General features: G+C 34.5%; 1 protein-coding gene, 4 non-coding genes and 1 pseudogene across 8 annotated transcripts; 5 read left to right on the top strand and 1 right to left on the bottom strand.

Annotated features, from left to right (window-relative positions):
• Nucleotides 1-3,835: 3,835 nt before the first annotated feature.
• On the top strand, nt 3,836-25,408 carry NOP58 (NOP58 ribonucleoprotein). Of its 4 annotated transcripts, none has more exons than XM_016161960.2 (16): nt 3,836-3,901; nt 4,019-4,111; nt 6,941-7,017; nt 8,780-8,832; nt 11,974-12,095; nt 13,807-13,943; nt 15,732-15,796; nt 16,683-16,817; nt 17,562-17,707; nt 18,301-18,427; nt 19,831-19,994; nt 20,749-20,883; nt 21,121-21,182; nt 22,373-22,506; nt 24,403-24,548; nt 25,134-25,408. In XM_016161960.2, exons 2-16 carry the CDS (start codon nt 4,067-4,069, stop codon nt 25,182-25,184), a joined length of 1,599 nt encoding a protein of 532 aa, XP_016017446.2. In that variant the 5' UTR covers nt 3,836-3,901; nt 4,019-4,066; the 3' UTR covers nt 25,185-25,408. The 4 variants fall into 4 exon arrangements, with proteins under 4 accessions (XP_016017446.2, XP_016017448.2, XP_036092561.1 ...); XM_016161962.2 differs by lacking the exon at nt 3,836-3,901 and adding an exon at nt 9,031-9,134 and having other exon boundaries at nt 3,904-4,111; XM_036236668.1 differs by lacking the exon at nt 3,836-3,901 and having other exon boundaries at nt 3,908-4,111.
• Nucleotides 8,166-8,250, top strand: LOC118614523. The gene has a single exon (XR_004956108.1). It is a non-coding gene; the product is annotated as a small nucleolar RNA SNORD70 (small nucleolar RNA).
• On the top strand, nt 8,927-9,011 carry LOC118614522. The gene has a single exon (XR_004956107.1). It is a non-coding gene; the product is annotated as a small nucleolar RNA SNORD70 (small nucleolar RNA).
• LOC118614533 lies at nt 17,760-17,843 on the top strand. Its single transcript, XR_004956116.1, has one exon. It is a non-coding gene; the product is annotated as a small nucleolar RNA SNORD11B (small nucleolar RNA).
• On the top strand, nt 18,573-18,656 carry LOC118614531. Its single transcript, XR_004956115.1, has one exon. It is a non-coding gene; the product is annotated as a small nucleolar RNA SNORD11 (small nucleolar RNA).
• Nucleotides 24,732-24,850, bottom strand: LOC118614251 (annotated as a pseudogene).
• Nucleotides 25,409-26,023: the final 615 nt, after the last annotated feature.

Below are 26,023 nucleotides of genomic sequence, written 5' to 3'. Positions count from 1 at the left end.
TGTTCTCTCAAGGTATAAAGTGGGGTGTGTGTGTGTGTGTGTGTGTGTGTGTCCGTGCGTGCATTTCCTATTTGTAGGATGTGATATGTCTGCTTATCCTTAGTGGATAAGCAGGGTCAATTTTGTTCCGCATTTCTTTAGTTTCCTTCTTGGTGTCTCCCTCTTGTCTATTTGAATTATCATCTCAATTTAATTACATGGTAAAGGTTGCCATTTACTGAGCACTTAATTTACGCCAAACAAAAATACAATCTTGTTTAATAGTCACAATAACTATGAGGTAGATATTCCTCTTATTTTACACAAAAGAAAAGCGCCAGAGGAGTTAAATCCTTTACCCAAGGATCCATAGATAGTAAGGGGAGAAGCTGAGATATGAACTTTTTTATTCCTTACTTCTGCTGTATTGTAATTGTGTTGTATTCATCTGCTTTCTCCATCAACTGTCAGATCATTGAGGGCAGGGATTATGCTTTGCATGTATTTAAATAACCAGAACAAAGTATAGGGTTAGTACCTAGTAGGTATATAAATGAATGAGCTATTCTTTAGTATTTTACTATTGTTTATCTTATTTTTTGAAAACAAAATTATAAGCTCCCTGTGTGCGAGGAATGTTGACATTAGAGTAGAGATAGTAATGCCAAAGATAGAGGCCAGCTAATAATCTGTTCAGGGCCATACCATGATATAGTTCAGGGTCTGGAACTTAGCTTTGCAAGTAAGAAATTCAATTTGACCATGCATCCAGAGTTGATTAGTTTAGAGGGAATGGCTCATTTTGTCCAAGCACATAAGAAAGTGATAAATCTGTGTAACTATATTTTAGCTGGTCAGAGATGAGACTTCCTTGGGCTGCTCTGTAGGGCGAGGTGACACAGCTCACCAGAATCACAAACACCTCTGTGGTCTCTGGGTAAACTAGCTTCCAAACTTTTATGTCCCAATGTTCAGGAAACTTTTTAACTCAATTAAACAATTGATTTATAGTGCCCACAGGGTAAAGTGAGGGAAAGACATTGAGCTTCACACAAGTACTGTTCTGATGGCAGGAAGTCCTCAGAAAATGCTAAAGTGGAGAGAGAGAGAGACAATAGGGTTATAAGAGAAAATCATCACACATATATTTGCATGAGCCAGACCAAGCAGGAAAGAATGGCTTTTAGAACAAATGGTCTGCGGCTTTAGCCTGTTTCTGGTCATCTTCCAACATATGTCCAAATTCCCTCTGTTTCCTCCAAGTACCCTGGTCTCTAGAAGGAAATGGCTTTGGCAAAAAGAAAAACGTATGTCCCAAGGAGCCAACACCTATGAAAGAACAGGTTAGGAGACACAAAAGCTACTTCCCTGATACCTGGAGGTAGTGGTCTACAGAAGTTGGGAAATAGTTTGGATAACACCGGTATTCAATAAAATGACAGCAATCAACAGAGCAGAAGGATGATAGCATTAGCAGACACCAAAGCAAAGGAATACAGAGTGGTAGGTAACACTTCAATAACTGTATGATAGAAACAATCCTCGTGTCCATCCTCTGGCAACTCGTAAAAGAAACAGTGAGAGAGGTTGTGTTATTTTGGGTTATGTAACTCCTTTGAGAAGGAAAATGAGGGGTAACAATAGCAGTACCTTCTGCCTAAGATTGTTGTGAGGATTCCATCATATGATGATCACTGAAAATAAACAAAAATACCAGTTGTTACATTGATAAAATGTTTGTTTATTCATTTTAAATGGAGATCATTTACAAGTCACTCCAATACCGGTCCTACTGTTCTGAGACCAAACTAGGCACATTCTTGCTCTGATGTCTTTAAATATGTTGTTCCCTTTGCCTGGAATGCTCTTCCTCTAGATATCTTCATAGCTGGCTCCTTTATCTCCATAAAGTCATTTAATCAAATGTCTCCTCCTCAGTGAGGGCATTCCTGACCATCTTGGAACATCTTATTCCCATATCCTGCCTAATTTTTCTCTATGGCATCTAGTTCTATCTAATACACTAGATATTTATTTGTTTCCTTTCACTAGAATATAAGTTCCAGGAAGTATAAAACCTTGTCTGTTTTGTGCTTGTAAGAATGCCTGGCACAGAGTAGACATTCAAATATTTGTCAAATATATGAAAGATGTTTACCATCCAGAATATCTCCTTTTAGTTACTAGGCACATGGGAGGTCTCTGAGCAAAAAGATATTTTTTGCTAACATCAGCAGGTCTCAAAAAGTACCTGTAGTTTCTGTTAGCACCTCGAAATAATTTAATCTCATCATTCACTCATTCATTTAATTATTCATTATTCATATTTATGAGTCTCTACTATGCGCCAAATATTAGCCTACTATTGGGGATTCAGCAATGAACTTTCATGGAGTTTATATTCTAGCTGGGACAGAAATGGAGCTGGGGGTGGGGAGAGAACAGAACTCTGTTTTTTTATCTTTGTCATTTTACCATGTTAAGCCATTACTAAAATTATAAGCCCTTCGGGGTTATCTATACTCTCCCATATTATCATCCCTATACTTCCTTGTGCTTTCTTCCCTTGATCTAGTACTTTGTTTAATAAAGAATTAAATCTCTTACTTTTTTTCTTGCAAAAGAGAATTATCAGAGAATCACTGTATTTGGCCAAGATCCAAATCCAAAATCAGAGTCACCTCTGGTCCCCTGAGTTGATTATGTAAATGGGCATTGTGCAAAGACAACTAGGAGATGCCACGGTTAAGAGTTTCTTTGTTGAATAAATAGTTCACTTCTTTTGGGTAAAGGGTGCAAGTTTTGGATGCCAAGGAAAAGAATTTAACTTCTTGAGGATACTCATTCATTAAATGTTTACAAATTACTTAATGAGATCCTACTTCATGACTAGCACAATGTGGTACAAGTAAGTGTAAGTTACAAATTCCATTCTCTAGCAGATGACTTTTGTTAAGTAGACCATGAAAAATTGTAAAGTATACTATAAAACACTATAAAGAGACAGTGCTTCCATTTCATCCATTCCCTTACCCCTTTCTCCTTCTCCCAATCAAGCCAGTTTGGTCTCTCTTTTCTCCCCAGCCACACTAGATCCTATAGCATAAACAATCATACTCTTGTCTGTACCCTGGATTCCCCTATCCTTTTGATTTTCCCTCATTTTCATCTTTTCTATTATTCAGTTCAGCACTTTCATTCCTCTTGATCCTAGGTTGCAGAGTTGCTTGAGAAAATCAAGTTAGTGTTCCATAACTTCCAGCAAGTTACAATTTACTGTTTACAGACAATCTGCATATAGGGTCTGGGAAGTAAGGAAATAAATTTTACTCCTATTGGAATCCAGACTTGTGGAAGAATTGGGGTTTTAAATGTCACTGAGACTGGAAGTTATCAGAAAAGCAAATTACACTAAGAACAGAAAAATATAAATTTACAACCTAGCGTGATTGCAGAAAAAATAGGAAAGACTCACATATGTTTGAAAGATACATGTGCAAAAAATCCAGTTTGGCCATAGATGAGAAAACGGCAAGGAGTGCTCGTAGATACATGGATAATCATAGTGTCATTCTGATGACTTTAAGGCAGAGGTAAAGTCTAACCGTTAGCATTTCCCAAATTCCATATGCCTGAGAAAGACATCGAAACAGCTCCGCATTTCTCTCAATATGTCATACATGGGTGTTTAAAAAACAATAATAAAAGCAAAGTTTCCCCCCTCCAGATCTCTATGCAACCGAGACGCGTTAAAACTCGTTTAGCGCCTTAAAAAAATCTCGCGATATTTTCCTGCTCTCCTGTGGCGGGAATATTGAGGAAGTGACGGCCTGCTACGCGACACGTAATGCGTCGGAAGTGATGTCACATCCCAGTTCCTTGGAGAAGTCGAGGCGCGTTCACGTGTTCTGCATACAGTCAGGTGTGGAAGGTTTAGGCAGCGTGGTCTGATTTTGTTGTGGGAAGGCGTGCGTGTTTTTGCTTGGCCAGTCGCGGCCCTGCGGACCAGGGAGCACACAAGTTTGGTCTTTTTCTACAGGTTTAAGAGCTCGCGGCTGGCCGCGCAGCGTGTTGATCCGGCCTCAGCATGTTGGTGCTGTTTGAAACGTCCGTCGGCTACGCCATCTTTAAGGTAGATGGGAAATTGAGCCGTTGGAGGGGGGAGGCGGGTGTTGGGCAGGTGAGGAGAAGGAAAGTCCTAAGGAGAGGACAACACAGTTCAGAATAGCGTGTTTACCACTTATTTCCCCCGGCTCTGAAAGGAAGTGGGAGACTTTGGGCCTGGCAGGCGCACTTTTCAGTGAACACGTGGTCCCGCCGTTTGGGACGCCAGGTTCTGGGTTAAAGAGGTGGACAGGAGCCGTGTTAAAATTTTACAGGTTATGAAAAAGTTGCTGAACTGTGTAAAGAGTAGATTACTGGGAGTGGAGGGGTCAAGAAAAAAGAGCAAAAGTGTTTTTGCATTAATCTAGACGAGACAAAATTGCTTGGATTAAGTTTGGAATGAAAGGGAATATTGGGAGAATTTTAAAGGTAGAACTGACAATTGACTAAAGGTTTGAATGTACGTTTTTGGTTTAAGTGGGTGTGTGTTGGTAGGGAAGAGAAACGGGTTTGAGCTGTATGAAATTTGCAATGTCTTATTACACGTGGAAATGCAATGGTCATTTCAAGTTTGAAGACTGGGGGAGATAGATGGACTGGTGATAATCAAGTTGAGTTTAGGTTGTTTTAATAGGGAAAGTTTGAAGTTAAGATTCATCAGTACAGAAACGATGGAACAAAGAGACATTCATAGTGGGATGCTGTTGATGTTAGAAAGAATGAGGTAAATTGAGTGCAGGCCACATCCCAGGCACTCTTCTAAGTCCTATGAATATAGCAAGGAAACCCAAAATTTTTTATTATATGCTAATATAAGACAAAAAAGAAAAGCTAAGTAAGATATATCATATGATTCTAGTTGGGAATCAAAAAACTATGGCGTGGACGTAAGAAAGTCTGGAAAGGTACATACCAAAATGTTGATGTGGGAGAGCTACTGTATTTTCCAAATTTCTCTTCTGACATTTGAAAATATACTTTTTGTTTTTATTTTTAAATTACCGTTGGCATTATTATTAGTTTCAGGTGTACAGCATAGTGGTTAGACATTTATATAAATTTAAAAAGTGATTCCCCCCATTAATCTAGTACCCACCTGGCACTATATGTAGTTCTTACAATGTTTTTGACTATAATCCCTATGCTGTACTTTACATCCCCGTGACTATTTTGTAACTACCAGTTTATATTTCTTCACCCAACCTCCTCACCCCCTCCCATATGACGATTATCAACTTGTTCTCTGTATTTATGAGTGATTGTTTTATTTTGTTCTTTATATTCCTCATATAAGTGAGATTGTATGGCATTTGTCTTTCTCTGACTTATTTCACTTAGCGTAATACCCTCTAGGTTCAATCCATGTTGCCGCAGATGGTAAGATTTCATTCTTTTTTATAGCCGAATAACATTCCATTGTATATATATATTGCATCTTTATCCAGTTGTTGCTTCCATATCTTGGCTGTTGTAAGTAACACCTCAGTGAACATAGGGGTACATATATTTTTTAGAATTACTCTTTGGGGTTTCTTCGGATAAATTCCCAAAAGTGGAATTGCTTGGTCATAAGGTAATTCTATTTTTAATGTTTTATGGACCCTCCCAGCTGTTTTCCATAGTGGCTGCTGCGCCAATTTGAATCCCATTAACAGTGCACAAGGGTTCCGTTTTCACCATCCACATCCTTGCCAGGAAATATACTTCTGTTTGCACGTATGTTAAGTACTTGTTATTTTTAAGAAAACAAATAAAATATTAATTAAAAACCAAAAACTGGCTTTGTTTATTTTTCCTCTTATTGGAGTTGTCTACAATGGCAATATTGCTCACTCGTGATTTAAGTGAAACTAATAGAATCTGTCAATATAAAATACATGTATTTATTATGACCAATTAACTCCAGTAGCTCTCTAGAAGTACAGCATTTATGGATAAAAATATATATATTTTCTGAAGGATAATAGGGAAAATTTAGAAATAACCTAAATAATAATAAGGGCATAAATGATGGTGTATGTTAAAAACCTAGAATTATGTCCATGCTATGCTAAGAGTATGGTATGATTACTATAAGTGTGCATAAATAAAATCATATAGATTGTCAAAAAGTCTTGGAAGAATGTATCCCTAAATGTTAAGTACTGTTTCACAGATTAAAAGTGCTCCTTCTTTCCTTTGCATTTTTAATTTTCTTACATCAGGATATGTGTTACAATTGATTGTATCTTAGTTTTAGAGAGATCCATAATGTGTTTAAAGCAGTAAAGAAAAAGTTATTCGGTACAAAATAGTTAATTGATCATATAGGATATCTGTGTGTTATGTTGACACATGCTACCATATTGCCTTCAAGAGGTTCTATTGGTTTCATTTAAATCAAGAGTGAATAAAAATTATTTCTCTACACCCTCACCAAAAATGCTATGTGGTAAGTCAACTACTCAAGTATAAGATAGGGTAGGATCAATCTTAAAATGCATATTTCCCCATATTTAACATCCCTGAAAATTGGGACATGTTACAATTGGTGGCAGGTCAGTTTAATTAGCGTAAAAAAAAGTCATATTAAAAATATTCTAAAGGTCTTTTGATGTTCTGTGAATGTTTTTTTGAAGAGTTTAAAAATAGAAATTTTTCAACAAAGACCCCCAACTAGATCTGAATTCTTTCCAGTTATTAATTGTGCTACTTGATCTAATAATTTGACCAAAACCGTATGCAGAGTAAGGAAACTGGTTCCTTATTTCAGAGAGAAAAATAGCTTTACTACCCTCATTTTACATGTACAGTTGTACTCAGTGTAGCATGTCTAAGCTATGTCAATTAAAGAAAATTATGTAAATATGTGTTACAGGTTTTGAATGAGAAGAAACTTCAAGAGGTTGATAGTTTGTGGAAAGAATTCGAAACTCCAGAAAAAGCAAATAAAATGTAAGTCATCTGGAAACTAAGGATTTAGCAGTTCACATTCAGGGATTCTTTTTGTATTTTATTGCGATTCATATAATGTTATATTCATAACTCTTTGTTTTGAAATGTATTTCAGGAATAGTATTGATATGAGCCTAATTATTAAATTCCTCATTTAGAGTATAGGCTACCTCAGCTAATTCATATTAGCTGTAGACTAGATTGAACAGCATCAGAAAATTACAATTTTATAAGATATTTGAAAATGTAAGCTGATTGTGAATTAAGTATAAATTTCTGTTAAAAGTAAATTTGCAATTTATTCATGCTTTATAACTTATACCTCCTATCTCCCTCTGGAATAATAACTAGGTAGTAAATCCTAGAAAGTTATACCTGAGTTCCCCACGATCTCTGGATGAGAAAATACAGCGTAATGTTGATGCCCAGGCTAGGGAATGAGTGGTAGGAAAAAGAGCTAGAGCTGGCTTTTCCTCAAGGTAGAGCTGAGATAGGTATTTCACCATCTGTGAATCACGTTCTGAAGTACCCCATTTGGTGAGTATGGACCTGGAAACTGGATTAATTTTTATGTCCGTGGATGCTAAGGTACATTTGATAATTCATTTGCTAGTGCTAATAAAAACTCATAAGAATAGAAGGAAACTACTTAAGCTTGCAAAAGTGTTGAGCCCAAAGAAATGTCATATTAAACAATTAGAGAAAACAGAGTTGCCGCATTTGTTATGGCAAAAAAACATATTTTTAAATAGCTTAAATGTCCATCAGTAATGGAATTGTATATCTCTACATCTCTTGTTGACCTGGAGAGAGGTCCATGATATACTGAGGAAACTGCGCTTCAGAGTTTATATAATGTGATCTCCTTTTTGCTGTTTTCTTGTATATCTATATATGCATTTATGTAAGTAGAGAGAGATGAACAAATGCCACCTAAGGGTGCAAATGGGTGTGGGATGAGGCAGAATAAGATGAAATTCATGCTTTCCTTAAATCTCTGTACTATTAAGCATGTATTTAAAGGGCTACCAAGGTGTTCTCTGACCAATTAAGAAAACCTTGCTTAAGATAACACTATTTTAGAAAGAACAGAGGGTTAATTTTCCTTTTTAAAGGGCTCTGTGCATCAATTGGCTGAGTTAATCTGATTCGTTGTTGTCAATGATGTATTCTTGTTGAAACTGAATGTAAGTGATCTCAAATATTCGTCACTACCACTGAGACAACAATGAATTAAATGTAGTTTTGATATAAGATGGTGTTATCCTGTGCCATGAGTATATGAGGAAGAAGGAGAGAATGAGGTTAACAGGAATGAGATCTGACAATAAGCTATTGTTTAATGGCATTTGTACTAGATGAATAAATCAGATGTCATGAGATTCCTGACGTAAGATGGACTCTTAACACCTTTTCTTAGGCTATTTCTATGCTGTATAGTAAGACATTTTGTGTCTAGCTTTAAGCAGCAGATGTTATGCATCTTTAAGCTTCAGCATCTTTCTTGTAGTTTAAATGTGGCAGCAAACCTCTTTGCTTTTTATGCTTCTTTCAAAGCATACAACATCCTCTATAATAGTCAAACGTTATTAGCCTAACATTTAGAGAAACTGGTCATTTTTATAATATCTAACTTTGGATCCCGATACCCAATGACAGGAAAGTTTCTTTTATCCGTAAATGCTTTGGGAAACAACACCTTTTCCTGTAGCTTTTGCAGATGTTAGTGTGCAGCTATAACATTTTTTTTCCTTAATTCTAGAGTGAAGCTAAAACATTTTGAGAAATTTCAGGATACAGCAGAAGCATTAGCAGGTAAAGTCAAAGGCTAGCTTTCTTTTTATTTTTAATCTTGACACTATTATCCTTATTAAAAGATTGTTTGCTTCAGTTGCCTGAGTTAACTTTATTCAATGTTGTCAATGATGTATTCTTTTTGGAACTGAATTTAAGTGATTTAACAAATTCGTCACTACCACTGAGACAACATTGAGTTAGCTTTTTTTACCATAGGGCTGAGATGAGAGCTGAGAAGTGGTTAAGTTGATCTCCCTGTGGAAACCAACAGCATAATGCTAAAGCACAATTCAGTAAAAGCTGTTCTACAAGGGACCAAGGTAATGTGGTGAAGCATACAGCTCTCTGATCATTTTAATCCAAGGATAAGTTGAAAATAGCCAGGATTCATAGTTGAAATATTAATAAAACAGCTCTCTAGGGGTGCATTTTTAGTTCATAAAAAACACAACATTTTAATAAAGTTTTAGGAAAAGAGGTTTGTGCGTGTATGTATTTTAATACAAAAACTATGGAGAGGTATGAGTTATCTAAAGGGGACATGGCTTTTAATGATTTGGAAGAATGGATGATTCATATCCTCCAACTAGTCCTCATGGTGGGACGACATATACAGTAAATGGGGTTTATTAACTAGGCTTGGCTTCAGTAGGCAGTTGGTTTTTTAATGTTGGGGTAAACAAAAAGGCCAAATATAAACCCTAATCATAAATTTTTCAGTTGCATTCATTCTATATCAAATCAGCCAACTACTTGGTGGTATAATTTGTAAGTGAAGGTACTTAAGGAAGACTATGGCTTAAATTAGGCAAGAATTTAACAGACCCAAATAATTTTGTTCATCAGCCACAGAAGGGTATAGTGCTCTTGTGAAAATTAGGAAGCTTATTATTGGCCATCCCATCTTCATCAGTACATCAGTAATTAAAGCCTCATAGAGCCATAAAGCACAATTGTGATAATTTTGGTTGAAGAACTTTAAACAGTTTGGTTCATCACAGCCTTAAAATTAAATATAGGTAAAATTTCGGTGAAATCCCAAGTAAGATTGTGTTAGCTATTCTCCTACTTGAGGATGTGTTCACATAGACTAGTTTTAACAGCTCCTCCTGGAATATAAGGCACTGTAACCCTATCCCGATTTATTCTGACCACTCCTTATTAAACTATTGCATGGACAGGTCCATCCTCTAGCCAATCACAGAGCAGATTTTTACTATAGCTAATCCATGGATCGCATAGTGATTTGTCAGATTTTTTTACTCATCACTCCAAAATTATTTAATCCTTGAAGTAATCCTGTGAGGTAGGTAATGTTATCATTATTTTTCAGGTGATAAAACAAGCTTGAGAAATATCTATCTCATTTTCCTACTGAGCTTATGGTATTTCTTAAAATAACAAGATGAATGAGGGAAATGCCATACTAGGTGAGAACCCTCTTGACACACATAGCCTCCATCTAAATTCCACAAAGGCAGGGGCTATGTTGTTGACCGTCAAATCCTTACATTCTGGCACATAAATATTTTGGGGTTAATGAATGAAAGTAGTGAAACCTTTACAATGCTTTTTTCCTCTCTCCCTCTCCCCCTTTACCGCTCTCCTTCCCCTTCCCTCCTTGTTTTTTGTTTTGTTTTGTTTTTTTTTAATCAAAATGTTGAACATTACCTTATTAAGAGAACAGAGTCCTTCCTGGCAATTTAACTTCCTACTGCCTGTTACAAAGCTTGACATAACAGAACCAAAACTCTGTGGCTGTAGATGTCAGTATGCATTTAAAGCCCTATAGGCTAAGAGTCCGATGGGGTACGATGTTAATAATTTATATTGGTCCCAGAAGTTCAAATATGACATTTGCATGGAGAAGTTTGTTTTTACTTTTAGTTGAATTTTCAAGTTGCAAGTCTTCCAAATAACCACAGTAAAATTTGGGGCCAGCCTACATTTGGATGAAGAGGAGGAAACTACTAGCTAGTAAACAATAGCTAGTAAAGACTCAGCTTCCCCCTATTCCTGTCACCATCTCTGTTGACTATCTTTTAAAAATACATATTAGAAACAGTAACAGAATTTTTTTTGGTAAAGGGAAGGTAAATGAAGGTCAAACTAGGTCAAAGTGTAAAAGTAGATGATACAGAAGATTGAGAACTAGGAGCAAGAGGTTGGATAATTTTTTAATTATGAAAGATTAAAAACTTAAAATACAACTCTTATTAGAAAGGTAGATTATAAGGAGTCAGTGTTGTACAAAATGTAAAAGGTTAGAACTCAACAAAAATAGCTTGAATCTTAGCTTCTCAGAGTGTGGAGATCTCTGAAAGAGCTATGTGGTTGCCAGATGGTTTTTGTCTTCACCTTTCATCTTTCTGGATAACATAAAATGGACTTGTAATTCAAATGGATGGAAAGATGTGGTCAGGAGGGAAGAGCAAGTATCTGGCTGATTAAATGCTTGGCCTTAGAAATGATGACAGACTTCATTCCTGCCATTCAAACTTTAAACTCAGCTAAAACCCAGACAAATATCAGAAGTTTTAGTCCCTGAGTCCATGTGGGTACAGAAAAATCTAAGTGTAGGCCTAAGGACTGGTATGTTACAAAGTAGAAAATTTAGAATTTACCCAAAATGAAAGTAGTCTCAAAATTGAATAGGGCTGCGGCTGCCTTTGGAGGTAAGCTCTCTATCACTGGAGGTTTACAAGCTTAGGTTCGATGATACCTCTGGATCAGGGATTAGCAAAGATAAAGCCCCACTCAGTTATGCTTACACTGTAACAGATCCTTCAAAATGAATGCACTCCCTTTTAACAGAGTCTTAAAGGGATATTAGGGTATTTCACAATTCAGAACATCAGGCAAGTGTGCTTTTTTTTTTTTTTCCTTCCATTCCAAAATAGATTGTTGCTAGCATTTTACGATTCTAGCTCCAAGTTCATGTGGCATAGGAAAAAGAATTATATATGGTTTATCTCCTGTTCTGGAGTGGAAATAAGGATAGCAAAATCAGAAGATTATAAAATGTGTAACTTGTAAAACATTTTTACATTTATCATTTTAGAAGTACTGTTAAATTCAGCCTTTTTGAAAGGAAATTTTTTTTTCATAAGATCTTTAGCTCTTGAGCGTTAACTCTTGTTTTCTTTTTTTCCTGAAAAGCATTCACAGCTCTGATGGAGGGCAAAATCAATAAGCAGTTGAAGAAAGTTCTGAAGAAAATAGTAAAAGAAGCCCATGAACCTTTGGCTGTAGCCGATGCTAAACTAGGAGGAGTCATAAAGGTGAAGTTAAAATTTTCTTTCATGCCTGCTGACCAGAACCCACCATACAGCATAGTAGCTACAAAGCCCAGCCTTTGCAATGAGTTGTTTATCATAAGTTCTCTCTCTCTCTCGCTCTCTTTTTTTTTTTTTTTTTTTTTTTTTGGCGAGGCAACCCTTGGTTGACCTCACAGATTGCAAGGACCTTGTCAGCTTACAATCCCTTATGTTTTATTTTTTACACTTATAACACCTGGTCTTCCTAGGTGGTCTCCCATCCAAGTACTAACCAGGCCTGACGACCTTGCTTAGCTTCTGTGATCAGACAGGCTGGGGCTTGTTCAGGGTGGCATGTCTGTACACATAAGTTCTCATACTTGATATTTTTTGCCCTAGGTTACATAATAATTGATTTCCAATATGATTATTAGGACTAAGTAAACATATGTTCATTGTAGAAAATACAAATACACCAAAAAATGGTTAAAAAAAATAGCTTGAGCCCTGTCACCCAGAAGTAGTCTGTTAACACTTTGTGTGTATCTTGCCATATTTTTGTTTAGCCACTTCTTTCCAACACAAAAGGGGTCATGAGCTTTCATTTTAGTGCATGTGTTTATTAGAAAACTTTAGGGGGGTGGGTAGAGTTGCTAGAGGTTAAACATAAAGTTAGAGGGGGGGGCAGGTAGGACGGGAGAAGCCAGATCCCAGAAGTGAAAAAAAAACAAAACAAATTGATAGCCAGTTGTTTGTGATAATTCGATCTTTGATTCTTAAACTAAGGATTATATTATGTCTAGGTCTTTTAGGAAGGAAAGCCCTAAAGAAGATTGAGGGTTTTTTGAACCAGGATTCTGAATTTAAGAAGTTTGCTTAAATAGATTATTTCTAATACGGTCAGGTAATGAAGTTTCCTGTGATGGTGTCATTCTCTATCTTCATCCTTTGAAATGCCCACAAGTCTTAGTTTGTATTTTTCTGTTAAAAACATTAAATTTTAGCATAATAAACATATGCACAGAAGAACAAATTGCTGAGTGGTGGTATTGTGGGTATCTTTAATTTTTTCTTTTCAGTTATTCTATTTATAAATCTTCGCCTGAATATTACTCATACATCCTAAATATGTTTCTTAAACATGATGCACTATATACATTTGTGTGACTATCATTATAGGCATTTGATGAACTGTTATATGCAGTATGACAAATGAAAGCGTGGAGAATGAAATTTATTGTCCTGTTTGGCTGTTTAAAAACTTAAACTGTATTTATGATTTGCGTGTATATACACATATTAACATGTATTTAGAAGAATTTAAAGGATGCTAACAGTTACTATTTATAGATAAAGGGCTTAAGGCTCAGCATTTTATTTTTTATTCAGTTCCCTTTATAGTACTATTGATTGTAATCTGTATATTACCTTTATGATTTTTAAAAGAATCTCAACGTGAGGTAGTAAAAGATCCCTTGAACCAACAAAAGAAACAGAACTACTGGGTTAAACTATTTACCTTTTTAAAGCTTTTGATTCATGTAGACAAGCTGTCTTCCAGGAAACTTATACCAGTTTTGACTTCTACCGACAGGATATTCAGGTGTTCTTCCCGTGAACACTAGAAATTGCTCTTTATGAAACAGAAATGTAAATGTTTTAATCAATGCTATTTGAATATTTAAATTATTTTCGGAAACTTATTTCTCTAATGCAAGTTTTCTTGGTTTTACAGGAAAAGCTGAATCTCAGTTGCATCCATAGTCCTGTTGTTAATGAACTTATGAGAGGAATTCGTTCACAGATGGATGGATTAATCCCTGGGGTAGAACCACGTGAAATGGCAGCTATGTGTCTTGGATTGGCGCACAGGTGAGATTTACTAGAAAAAAAAGTTAGCTTAATTTTTAGTAAACAATTGTATAGCATTGTTCTAACCCATTTCCTATTTGCCCCGAGAATACTCACTGTTGGTACTTGTGGTTGCAATATTTGCCCCAAGGTAACTCGTGGGTTACAGTCCTAACCTTACCCCCAAAGTTTGCCACAAAATACCTTGCTTTTATTATTATTTTCTTATCACTCTAATACATCAATAGTCTTAGGAAACAAATAGCATCGTTATGTTTATATAGTATTCTGTTTTTAGTAGTTCAGTCACTAAAAATGTCAAATCCTAGAAAACGTAGCATTCCTACTCCTGATGTTAATGCTGGCAGCGAGCTACACTTTTTTTCCTAAATGGGAAAAGGGCCAAGAATGTCATACCTAATAATTTAATTCTCATAACAATAAGTAGTAGTAGTAGTACCCTCATTTTACAGATGAGGAAACTGATGCCCAAAGCTAAAACATCTAGTGAGGAGGCCGGGATTTGAATCCAGGCATTCTTGTTCTGTTGCCTAGACTCTAAACCTCCCCATAGGCATTCTCTACTCTTCTACCGTTGGATCCCAGAGTTTTGGATATTTGTCTCTTTTTCATTTTTTTTTTTTTTTATCTTTGCTAAATCATTTACTGTTCCACCATCTACTTACCATGTTCCCAAATTTTCTCATTTGCTATGGTCTCATCTGTGTGTGTTGCTTGTTTTACTTTGATTTTTATTGCATTTTTGTAATAAGGTAAAAGCACATTAACCTATTATTTTTAACCATTAGAACGGGCATTTCTGCTATAGTGTAATTATATGTGTTCCTGAAAAGCTTAACATTCTGTGAAGCTGCACTACAAGTAACAGAGTTTATGAAGAAAAAATAAGATTAAGGGTAGACTGCTCAAAACTTATGCAACTTTGTAACCAGAGCATTATCAATAACAACCCTAAAAAATTAACACAGTAAAAAAAGACATTATATTTAGAAGAATATAGTAAACAAAATTCTATGCATTTGAACAAAAAGTATTGAGCATAGATTGATGGCAGTGTTAAAGCTGTGCTGACTTAGATGAGCAAAATGTACCAAAGTCAGGAAGAACTTGATAATAAGCATTTCTAAGAGAATAAATAGCTAAACTGTATCAAGATTCAAACTTGTGATTAATTGACATAGTGTACAGCAGTGGTTTTCAGTCAAGGGTAATCAGATATCTCTTAGAGAATGTTTGGCAGTATGTAGAGATATTTTTGGTTGTCACAACTAGAGGCGAGGTGTCTTAGTAGCATATAATGTGGTAAAGGCCAGGGATATTTATTATCTTGCAATGCACAGAATAGCCCCCCACAAGAAAGACTGTCAGGCCTATAATGTTAATAGTGCCAAGATGAAGAAATCCTAATTTATATACAGTGTTATTCCTCCATGGCTTTCTGTTTTCAAGTGTTGGCAGTGCTGCATTTTTTCTTGCTGGTATAAAGCATTAATATGCTGCAGAAATTATCTGTGAACTAGTGTAGCCTGTACTACATAGCATTCATAAATTAATGTTACAGAGCTATAGGTTCTTCCCAACTTGCAACAGGACAGATGTATTTTCTTTTCAAATGTGTATTTTCTGATCTTAAATATTCTTGTTCAACTGCTTTACCTGTGTAGGAAAGATAAAAATAAAACCATGTGGCTCTGAGGGAGGGATTTGGGTAAAAGTATTTAAGATGTTAATTAAGTGCTTTTTATGGATGCTATCTTAGTAATTTCCTATTTTCCCACTTCTCCCCAGCTTGTCCCGATATAGATTGAAATTTAGCGCTGATAAAGTGGATACAATGATTGTTCAGGCAATTTGTAAGTATAGAACATGTGCAGTCTATTCTGCATGGTATTTTCCTACTATTAAAACTGTCTTTTATAATTCTGTCGAGGAAATGAAAGGAGATTAGCTAGAACTTTAAATAAGTAAAGTAAATAATTAGGAAAACACAGAATAAAAAAAGGAAAAATTCGTATAATTTGACTAATTGACCATAATATGAGTTATACTAATAAGGTAAAATGATTCATTTTGCTTTTTTCTTTGGGCTTTATTTATAATAGGTCATTCTCCCATTAAGTGATTTTTGGAAACTTGAGAGTCTTAATTTCCAATTTTAAAAATCCCTTTAAATAAATGGCCATTGTATTGCTGGAACATATATCCAAAAGTATTGAAAGCAGTTACTCAGAATATTATATGTTATTGTTTAGAACAGAATTATTCACAATAGCCAAAAGGCGGAAACAAGCCAAGTACTCATTGACTAGATAAACAAAATGTGGTATATACACACACTGAAATGTTCATCCTTAAAAAGGAATGATGTTCTAATACCTGCTACAACATGGACAAATCCTGAAAACATTATGCTAAGTGAAATAAGTCACACACACAAAAAAACAAATATTGCGTGATACCCAGAATAGACAAATTCATAGAGGCAGAAAGTAGGAGAGATTACCAGCGATTGAGGGGAGTTGAGAATGGGGCTTAATTTAACTGCTACAGAGTTTCAAGTCAGGATGATGAAAGATTTCTGGAAATGAAGAGTGTTAATGATTATACAGCATTGTGATTGTACTTGATGCCACTGAAATGTACACTTGAAAATTGTTAAAGTGGTAAGTTTTATGTATATTTTACCACAATTTAAAACTTTTAAGTTCCTATTTTCTTTTTCATTTTAATTTGCTGCAGCCTTGTTGGATGACTTAGATAAAGAACTAAACAACTATATTATGCGGTGTAGAGAATGGTATGGCTGGCATTTCCCTGAATTAGGAAAAATTATTTCAGATAACTTAACATACTGCAAGTGTTTACAGAAAGTTGGTAAGTAACTTTATCATTTAAGGCATTGAAAGTAATTTATTCGCATCCTAAAACATGAGTTATAATAATTTTTTTCTTAACTTTTACAACTAGTATTATTAGGTTTTAGAAGTGTAACCATATTAATGTTATATTTCAGAAACAAAATTAACCTTAACTTTGATTTTGGTGACCTGTGCAACAGCATGGCTTTCTAATTTGGTTTTTCTTGAAATGGCTTCTCATTCACATGAATGTGTCTCGTAGTGGGTTAGCTATTACGGGCAACTGTAGACTTGGGGAGATATCCTGAAGTGTACTAATAATAATACTAAAAGTAAAACTGCTATCTGTACTGTTAGTGTTATAGTCTATACTAATAATATTAGTGTTAGTATTAGTTAGAGGGACTTGAGTAGTATTAGTGAATATGAGTTCACTAATGCTTGGCTTGTATTATATTATCACCCCAAGAATTCATGGCCTTAGCTACAAATTGTCTATCACAGTATTTCATGGGGGTGTTTTGTTTTGTTTTTGTGGGGTTTTTGTTTTTGTTTTTTTGGAAGGAAGTGATAGCAAAAGATTTTAATCTCTAAAATCAAGCCTTTACATTAGGAAAATTCCTAGGTCAAACTTGTTCGCTTTTTGTTTTGTTTAGGCACCCTTTTCATTGGCTTATCTCTATTTCTTTTGACTGTTTGGTGGATTTTATATAATTTGTTGAAGAGTGATTCTCCCTCATCCTCTGCAAACATTCCATAGGCGATAGAAAGAATTATGCCTCGGCCCAACTTTCAGAATTACTGCCAGAGGAAGTTGAAGCAGAAGTAAAAGCAGCTGCAGAGATATCTATGGGGACAGAGGTTTCAGAAGAAGATATATGCAACATTCTACATCTCTGCACTCAGGTAAGCTACATATAGAGAAACTAGTTGTGGTACCAGCTCTGTAATAACTTTCTGATGGCCATGATGATTCTTAAACTTATTGTTCACCTGATTAATAAATGAAGGTGTTCAGTCACTACCTCATCTGATGCCATCTTGATTTCTATACTTAAAGGGGGAAATATATAAAATGAGGAGTACTAATTTAATTGTATAATTGCATAGTCTGAATAATGAATTATAAATCCAATAAGAAGGCAGGAAAATATAGCTCGAGTTACTTAATTCTTTTATGTTTATAGCCTGTAGTGATTTGGAGCTAGCTATACAAGAATTAAAGAGGATGGCACAAATACCTGTTTTTGGAGGTTTTTAAAAATTAAAGTATTATTGGCTAACATTTTTAGATAGTATGTTAGGCTGTTTACATTACATAATAAAATCTTCACACCAACCCTTTTATAGGAAATTGAGACAAGGAATGATTTGTTTTCCCAGAGTTGCACAGCTGCCCTATGATAATTAAGTAGGGCTCCCATGTTTTAGGCGTGTGAAGTTTATACTGTTTTTACTCTTTACCATTTATGAGTTATTAATTTTGTTCCTTATACTAGGTAATTGAAATCTCAGAATATAGAACCCAGCTCTATGAATACCTACAAAATCGAATGATGGCCATTGCACCCAATGTTACAGTTATGGTTGGGGAATTAGTTGGAGCACGGCTTATTGCTCATGCAGGTGATGATTTTAATATATAATTTGTAAACATGGGTATTTAGAGTTGTTTTCTAACTAGGATTTTAAAAAATCTTTAAACTACAGTTATTAAAAGAAATTTTAGGTAATAAGTAGGAGGAGATGGTGTGTAATGACTAAGGACCAAGTGTTCAATGATGATTTTCATTTGTATGCCTGATTTCCTTTTGGGTAATGAAGGCATCTTAAGTCACTACCTCTTCTGAGACACTTGTCCACTGTCAGAAGTTTGTTATGCTTAATTAGAACAATCAGGTATACATAGGAGGATGAAATCTGTTAATATTTTATAAAATAAAAAAATAGATTAAATTTTAAATAGTTTTAAGAAATCACAGCAGCCACGTGCTGCTTAACAACGGGATATGTTCTGAGAAATGTGTTGGCCAATTTTGTCATTGTGCAAACATAATGTGGACTTACACAAACCTAGATGGTATTGCCTACTGTACACCTAGACTACATGGTATACCACTGTCATGTCGTATATGTGGTCTTTTGTTGACTGAAATGTCATGTGACACATGACTATACATATCCTTGATTGAGATGTTTTTGCTATTGAACATGCTATTTTATATTTTAACATACTTAACATAAAAAGTATTTCAAGTAGTGGATTTATTAGACAATGTAATACTTGTGTATGATGATATTACAAAGATGGCTGCTACAAAAAAATACTATGTAATTGTATACCTACAAATACAATGAGGTACTGGTTCATTATATTACTGGAGATATCGTAATAATTCATCATGGATCTTAATGTATCATCTATAGTAAAGTTTAAACTAGAATAGTTTCCTCATTGATCAGATATGCCATTCAAATACCCTCAGCTGCAAGGTTGGAATCATCTGGGCTGGTTTTTTTAGTCTACATCCAAAATTTCGTATGTTTAGCTAAACTTGGAGCAAGAGATGCAGGGATTTCTACTATCAACATATGTTAATAAGTTTACATTTATTTATATGAGGGTTTTTATTTAAATTGTAGAATATTTGATGTCCAAAATCTCAAAAAAATGAGGGCTAGGTTGAGGGGTGTCTGTAAGTAACATGTTTATATCCTGTGATATGGTAATGAATGTAAAATAGTAATGCCATATTCCTCAGACAAATAAGTAAAATCAAATAAGCTTAACCTTCAGTTTGTCGTAGACATTCATCATAAACATTGGCTTGTGATGCTAATGGAAGAATCATAAATGGCTGAGGCATCGGGATTTTTAGGGAATGCCAAACTATAGAATACTGTATTACATCAGATTTTTATTTGCTCTGATGGCTGTAATACTTAGACTGTAGGTCTTGTGTTTAGTGCATGCAACTTTCAGTTGCTTGAAAGTGCACTTCTTATAATTAACTTCTTTTCTTCTTAAGGCTCTCTTTTGAATTTGGCCAAACATGCAGCTTCTACAGTTCAGATTCTTGGAGCAGAAAAGGCACTCTTCAGAGCGCTAAAGTCTAGACGAGATACCCCTAAGTATGGTCTCATTTATCATGCTTCACTTGTAGGCCAGACAAGTCCCAAACACAAAGGAAAGGTGAGTTATGGTTGTCCTGAAGTAGGCCTTTTTTTCCTTCTAAAACAACCCATTTTCCTCCTACTCTATAGTATGCATGAATCTATTTTTTTTTTTCCCCTCGTGAAGTAGAGAATGGTGACTTCTTTAAATAAAAAATATTTTGTGTCCTGGAAGGAAGTATTACTGGTCCTGTTAAAGCTTTTCTTTCACTGTTGTTATTTTCTTGGAATTCGCCTGTTGGAGTGAGTGACGCATTAAAAGTGTCTTTGTGGTCAGGAAACCAAGTTAATATCAACATTTATGAATTATAAAAAATAATAGCCCTATGTAATGTTGTCTCTTATAGATGAAGAAACTGGGGCTTAATTACTTTCAAGCTCTTTTGTAAAGTATACATAGTTTAATAGAAACTAAAATTTCATAAAATTCAGGGCAGAACAATGGGGAAAATAGAGTTGAATAAAATAAAATGTTAATAAGTTTAAAAGGGGAGCTATACTTTCTGGCTGACCTCGTGGTATAGAATTAGTGTCGCTGAGTGAAAACTAAAGGAGGGCACTGAAAGAATAGTTTTAACTAGTTTTAGACATGAACTACTAAAAGATCTTTTCATCCACCTAAATGATGATAGTTATGTATAATCAGCCATTATGTTATGGCAAAGATTCAAATGTAAGATAGATGGCTTGACTTGTATGATTTATAGTACTTTTTTAATTCGTGATTTTTAAAAAATCCTAGAATGACTTTCTAACTTGAGGTTCTCTGTTAGATTTCTCGAATGTTGGCAGCCAAAACTGTTTTGGCTATCCGGTACGATGCTTTTGGTGAAGATTCCAGTTCTGCAATGGGAGTTGAGAATAGAGCCAAATTAGAGGCCAGGTTGAGGACCTTGGAAGATAGAGGGGTAAGATACACGTTCAACCTATTGTGGAAGTTACTTGTTAAAAGTTAATAAATTATGAGTACTTCATGTACTTATTCATTTCACTTGCTAAACAGTTTATGGTGCATCTTAGTATGGTTAATACATTCTTTCTATGCCTACTGTTAACAATTTCCTTTATATTTACCAAGAATTCCTATATTAGAGTATATACTATAAAGACATTATGCCTTAGATAATCATTTTTTCTTTTCTTAGATAAGGAAAATAAGTGGCACAGGAAAGGCATTAGCAAAAGCTGAAAAATATGAACATAAAAGGTGAGAATGTTTGGGGAAGGATGGATGAATAATTTCTGCTTATTTAAATGTTAATTATAGGCAGCAGTTTTTATTGTAAACTGAAGCATGTCGACATACTAATTTTTTTCTTTGCCATTGACTTTTTATATTCAGGTCTAGTTTTTAATCCTATACATATTTTTACATTGGTGTAATAAATACATATATTTGTTTTGACTCTTAATATTTAACTTGTTAATTGCCAAATATTGGTAGTAAATATTTGTCATAGTTCCTATATAGTATGCCATTTATCAGAATGAAACTTAAGAATTAATCTAACAAACCTATTTTTTAAAGACACAAAAGTCTTAAAAATGTCTAATACACATGATACTCAGACCTCGCCATAAAATTAAAAGATGTTTCTAGTTGTTAACTCATAAATTCTACTTTTATAAATCTTGTAATTCTTAAGAGTTTTAATAATAAATCTTATGCTATAAATGGGCAGGAGGAGCAAGATATAGTAGCATCTCAATTATATATTTAAATATACACATTTAGGAAAAAAATTTTTTTCATTATTGTATTCTGAAAAGAAACCATATATATTCAGTTTAAACAGTCACGAACTGACTAATCAGCTTAAGAAATAGAGCATTCCTTAGCTTGTTTTATACACTTTTTAAAATATTCTCATAACATTATGTTATGACTTTAAACACATGCAGCTAAAGCATCAATTATGAGATTTAGTTCACATTTTAGGTACTCAGTACTTCGATTTTTTTTTTTCTGCTATGTTAGAATAAAAGCAATTTTGGGGTTTTATGGACTATTCATATGTATGCCCATCTTGTTCCTCTGCGTCTTAGGAACTTGTGAAGTTTTCTGTATTATATCTTATTGAGGTGTTTTGTTTTTCATTGAATTACTTTATATACTTTATATTCTAAAATGTGAATTGGTTCAGTTTTTACTTTCTAGTATATTAATTGGACGTAAAGAGCTTTTCTCCTATTTTCCTCTATGCTGATTAAATAATTTTCTGTACCATAGTTACTGTGTTGGTTATTAAACAGAATTCATTTAGCTCACCACTTCTCTTGAAGTGTGATTGACCTGCCTGGAAAATTATTAATACCTCTTTACCTTTTGGAAATTACTGGTTTTTGTAAACTGTCCCAAAGCCCCTAAAATGAAACACCATTTTTTCACTCTTTCAGTGAAGTAAAGACTTATGATCCTTCTGGTGACTCCACACTGCCAACCTGTTCTAAAAAACGCAAGATAGAACAGGTAGACAAAGAGGATGAAATAATTGAAAAGAAGGCAAAGAAAGCCAAGGTTAAAGTTAAAGGTTAGTTCGAATGTTTTAAATATCATTTATACTCTTCTTAGTCCTTAAGTACAAAGTTCATACGTTTTGAGAAAGTATGTATTATTGAGCTTCATTGTGAAACCACCTATATTGAAAACTAATAGTGTTTCAGTAAGCCATCATCTTCTCTGGGAATAGTTAGGATATTGTTAAATTTATTAGACTTCTTAGAGGAATATGAGAAGCATTTCTTTGAATATATGGAATTGGATATTATATATACTATGTGTGCTAAAACTTTAGTTTCTACTGCATAAACTCTTTTGAGAATCAACTTAAAATAGAAGGAAAACAAAGAATATAGTTTCTAAATAACTTGAGATAGTTTTGTTACATAGTTAAGTGTAGAATTGATAGAGCAAGTAGTTTTCCTCATTGTTGATGTTATATGGAATGGACTAGGGCAATAACTTACTGGGTAGCCTGCCATCAATAGTGATACTTAAAAGGTGCTTTCCATTGAAGTAAGCTGTTTTGCAGAGTTGGTAAGCAAGAAACCCCCACCCCCCAATTAGTTGGACCTGTTTTGAGTTGCCTGTCAGCTAGTCTAGGAAGACAAGCATTTAAGCAATGACTAGTTTACTTTTTGGTTTCTAAATAGCTCAACGGCCAAAAGTGTCCATCAGCAAATGTGGACTCCTGCCCTAAATGAGGAAAATGTTATTTAATTCCTATGCTACTATTTCCTTATCTAGATCCCTAAACCCATTAGTAGTATTTGAAAACACCAAACTCTAGATTCATATCTTCACTTACATGTCCAATAAGCTTTTTAAACTTAACATTCATGGATCTTCGCCACTCCCAGTCTATTTGCCACAATTTCCTCCATCTTATAAATGGCAAATTTGGTTACATTGGCCTTTCTTTAACCATGAATCTTCTCTTATAACCCAAATTTATTCTGGCAGCAGATCCTCTTCATTCTATTTTGAAAGTATATCCAGAATCTAACCACCTAATATATCCACCACTTCTTAATGTAGCAGCCACAGTGGTCTCCTTGCTATTCTTTAAACCTGCTGAACTCCATTCTCCCAAAATAACCTTAGCATTTGGTCTCTGCCTGGAATATTTTCCCTCGAGATATATGCATCATTCACTTTTCTTACCTCTTTTAGGCATTTCCCTGACTGTTCTTTCTAAAATCTCCACATGTACCAGCCTCCTCAGATCCTTAGCACTGATTACACTATAAAAATATTGTACAGTGAGTGTATTGTTTTTTGTCTCCACTTCTGCTAAAAGATTCATAAGGATGGGGATTTTTATTTCTTTTGTGCCTTGCTACATCTCCAGTTATTTAGATTAGGGCTTGGCATGTGGTAGGTACAAGATAAGTATTTGGTGAATGGATTTCTAATAATACCTACCTGTTACTGAGTCCTCGTTCTAATGTGTCAAGCATTGTGCTTGACATTGCATGTAATCTCGTTAAGTGCTAGTAACAATCCAATGAGATAGACATTGCTAAATTTTATAGATGAAGAAGTTGGTTTTTCAGAAGTTAAATGACTTAACTTCCTCAGGGTCACAGTGCAGTTTGAATAAACCCAGGACTGTTAATTCCAGAGTACAAACTTAATAATTTCTAATATAATTAACTGTTCTCCAAAAGAACAGTAGGTTTGGTAATGAGATAATCCGTTTTAATTCTGATTTCTATACGTAGCTACATCATCATGAGGCATTTACTTCTCTCTGAGCTTTATATCATTTGTAAAGTTAATGGTATTGAACTAGCTTTTAGAAGGATTTTTCTAATTATACAATTATATAATAAACATTAGGTGATTGATCAGAATGTCAGGAAAAACCTAAGATTCAAAAGGTTTTGTGGGGAGTGAGTTCTGATGCAATGTTAACCCTATTTAGTTGAAGAAGAAGAAGAAGAAGAAGTACTAGTGGTGGAAGAACAGGAGACATCTGTGAAGAAGAAGAAGAAGAAGAAGGACAAAAAGAAACACATTAAGGAAGAACAGCTTTCTGAAGAAGAACCGTGCACCAGTACAGCAATTCCTGTATGTTTGTTTTTATTATACTCTATATAATAGATTAGCAGGCAGTTTTTTTTAGGCGAGGTAACCCTTGGTTGACCTCACAGGTTGCAAGGACCTTGTCAGCTTACAATCATTTTATTCATTCATTCATTCATTCATTCATAGATACGTATGTACATATATGCATACATACATACATACATACTCCTACAGCACTTGATCATCCTAGGTGGTGTCCCATCTAAGTATTAACCAGGCCTGACCCTGCTTACCTTCCGAGATCAGACGGGATCAGGCTTGTTCAGGGTGGCATGGCCATAAAAAGTAGGTAATTTTTTTAAAAAGTGGTTTTCTTGTTGGGTAGAAAAATAAAATGACATTGTTGTATGTATATAATAAATACCTAGATTATTCTTATTGCAAATTAGATTTGCTTTGAGTAAGGTAGAGAATATGATTTGCTACATATCACTTTCATAGAGTTCATTTTTATATTTTTAAATTTTAATTTTCCCCAAATTTGTTTGCTTTTTATAAGGAAAAGTTATTATTACTCACCCATATATTTGCAGCTTTTTCAAAAGGATTCTCATTGGTTATTTTCAGAGTCCAGAGAAAAAGAAGAAAAAGAAGAAAAAGAAAGATAGTGAGGACTAATGGAAAGAAAGAATTGAGTCACCTGGATACATCATGCTTAAGATTCAGTCAGGAATATACCGGAGACGCTCTCCAAAAATAATTGAGGAAATATTGGATGAAAAAGTGGTTATTCATCTATAGCTTTTTAAACCTATTTGTGTCCACATCAAATCTGTTAACTTTATGTCATCATTTCTTAGGCTTTATTATTACAAATAAAAGATATTTTCTTTGTATGTTAAGGCAATTTTGTGATCTTTATATTTTAGGTATAGCATCTTTGACCATTTATTTTATTCACCATTCAATTAATATTATTTTGATAATTATATCTTAAAAGTGAGAGTTTTGAATCGTTCATTTGAAACTTAGCCTTTTGTAAGGCAGCAATTAGATGGACCAATTTAAGAATCTCACTCTAATGTTTCTCTTGCCTTTTTGGACTTTTCATGTTTTTCCTTTTCTCCAGTCTTTCTACCTCTTTAAATGAAGCTATATTTTGTATTTAAAAATTTTAAATTAAGTGAACAAAACTTTTGACATCTCTTTAGGAAGAAAAATTTGTCTCACTTTATTTGCAATTCTGAAAGGTGCAACAAAATAATTATTAATCTAGACCCTGATTTGTTTATAAAGTAATTTAAAGGGACTTTTTTTTTTAAAGGTAATACAAACTCATTTTATAGTAAAGCATAAGGATAAATGGAAAAGGTGAGTAAAAATAATATGTAAATAGGTGTGAGTTACAAACCAGGACATAGAACACCAAATAGAAATCTTTATTTCTCAAAAATAGTGTTTAATACGTAAGCAGTGGCCTAGTTGACAGACGTATAGTCATGATAGTTAGAACTTTC

Source organism: Rousettus aegyptiacus, unplaced genomic scaffold, assembly GCF_014176215.1.
Source record: "Rousettus aegyptiacus isolate mRouAeg1 unplaced genomic scaffold, mRouAeg1.p scaffold_m13_p_2, whole genome shotgun sequence".
Taxonomy (NCBI): domain Eukaryota; kingdom Metazoa; phylum Chordata; class Mammalia; order Chiroptera; family Pteropodidae; genus Rousettus; species Rousettus aegyptiacus.
The sequence above is the reverse complement of the archived record's forward strand: the minus strand, read 5'-3'. Positions and strand labels throughout refer to the sequence as shown.

Coding starts and splice junctions, on each gene's coding strand:
- NOP58 (XM_016161960.2), top strand. CDS start 4,067: ATGTTGGTGCTGTTTGAAACGTCCGTCGGCTACGCCATCTTTAAG. Junction 20,884..21,120: donor GGACCTTGGAAGATAGAGGG/GTAAGATACACG, acceptor TTCTTTTCTTAG/ATAAGGAAAATAAGTGGCAC. Junction 22,507..24,402: donor AGCCAAGGTTAAAGTTAAAG/GTTAGTTCGAAT, acceptor AACCCTATTTAG/TTGAAGAAGAAGAAGAAGAA.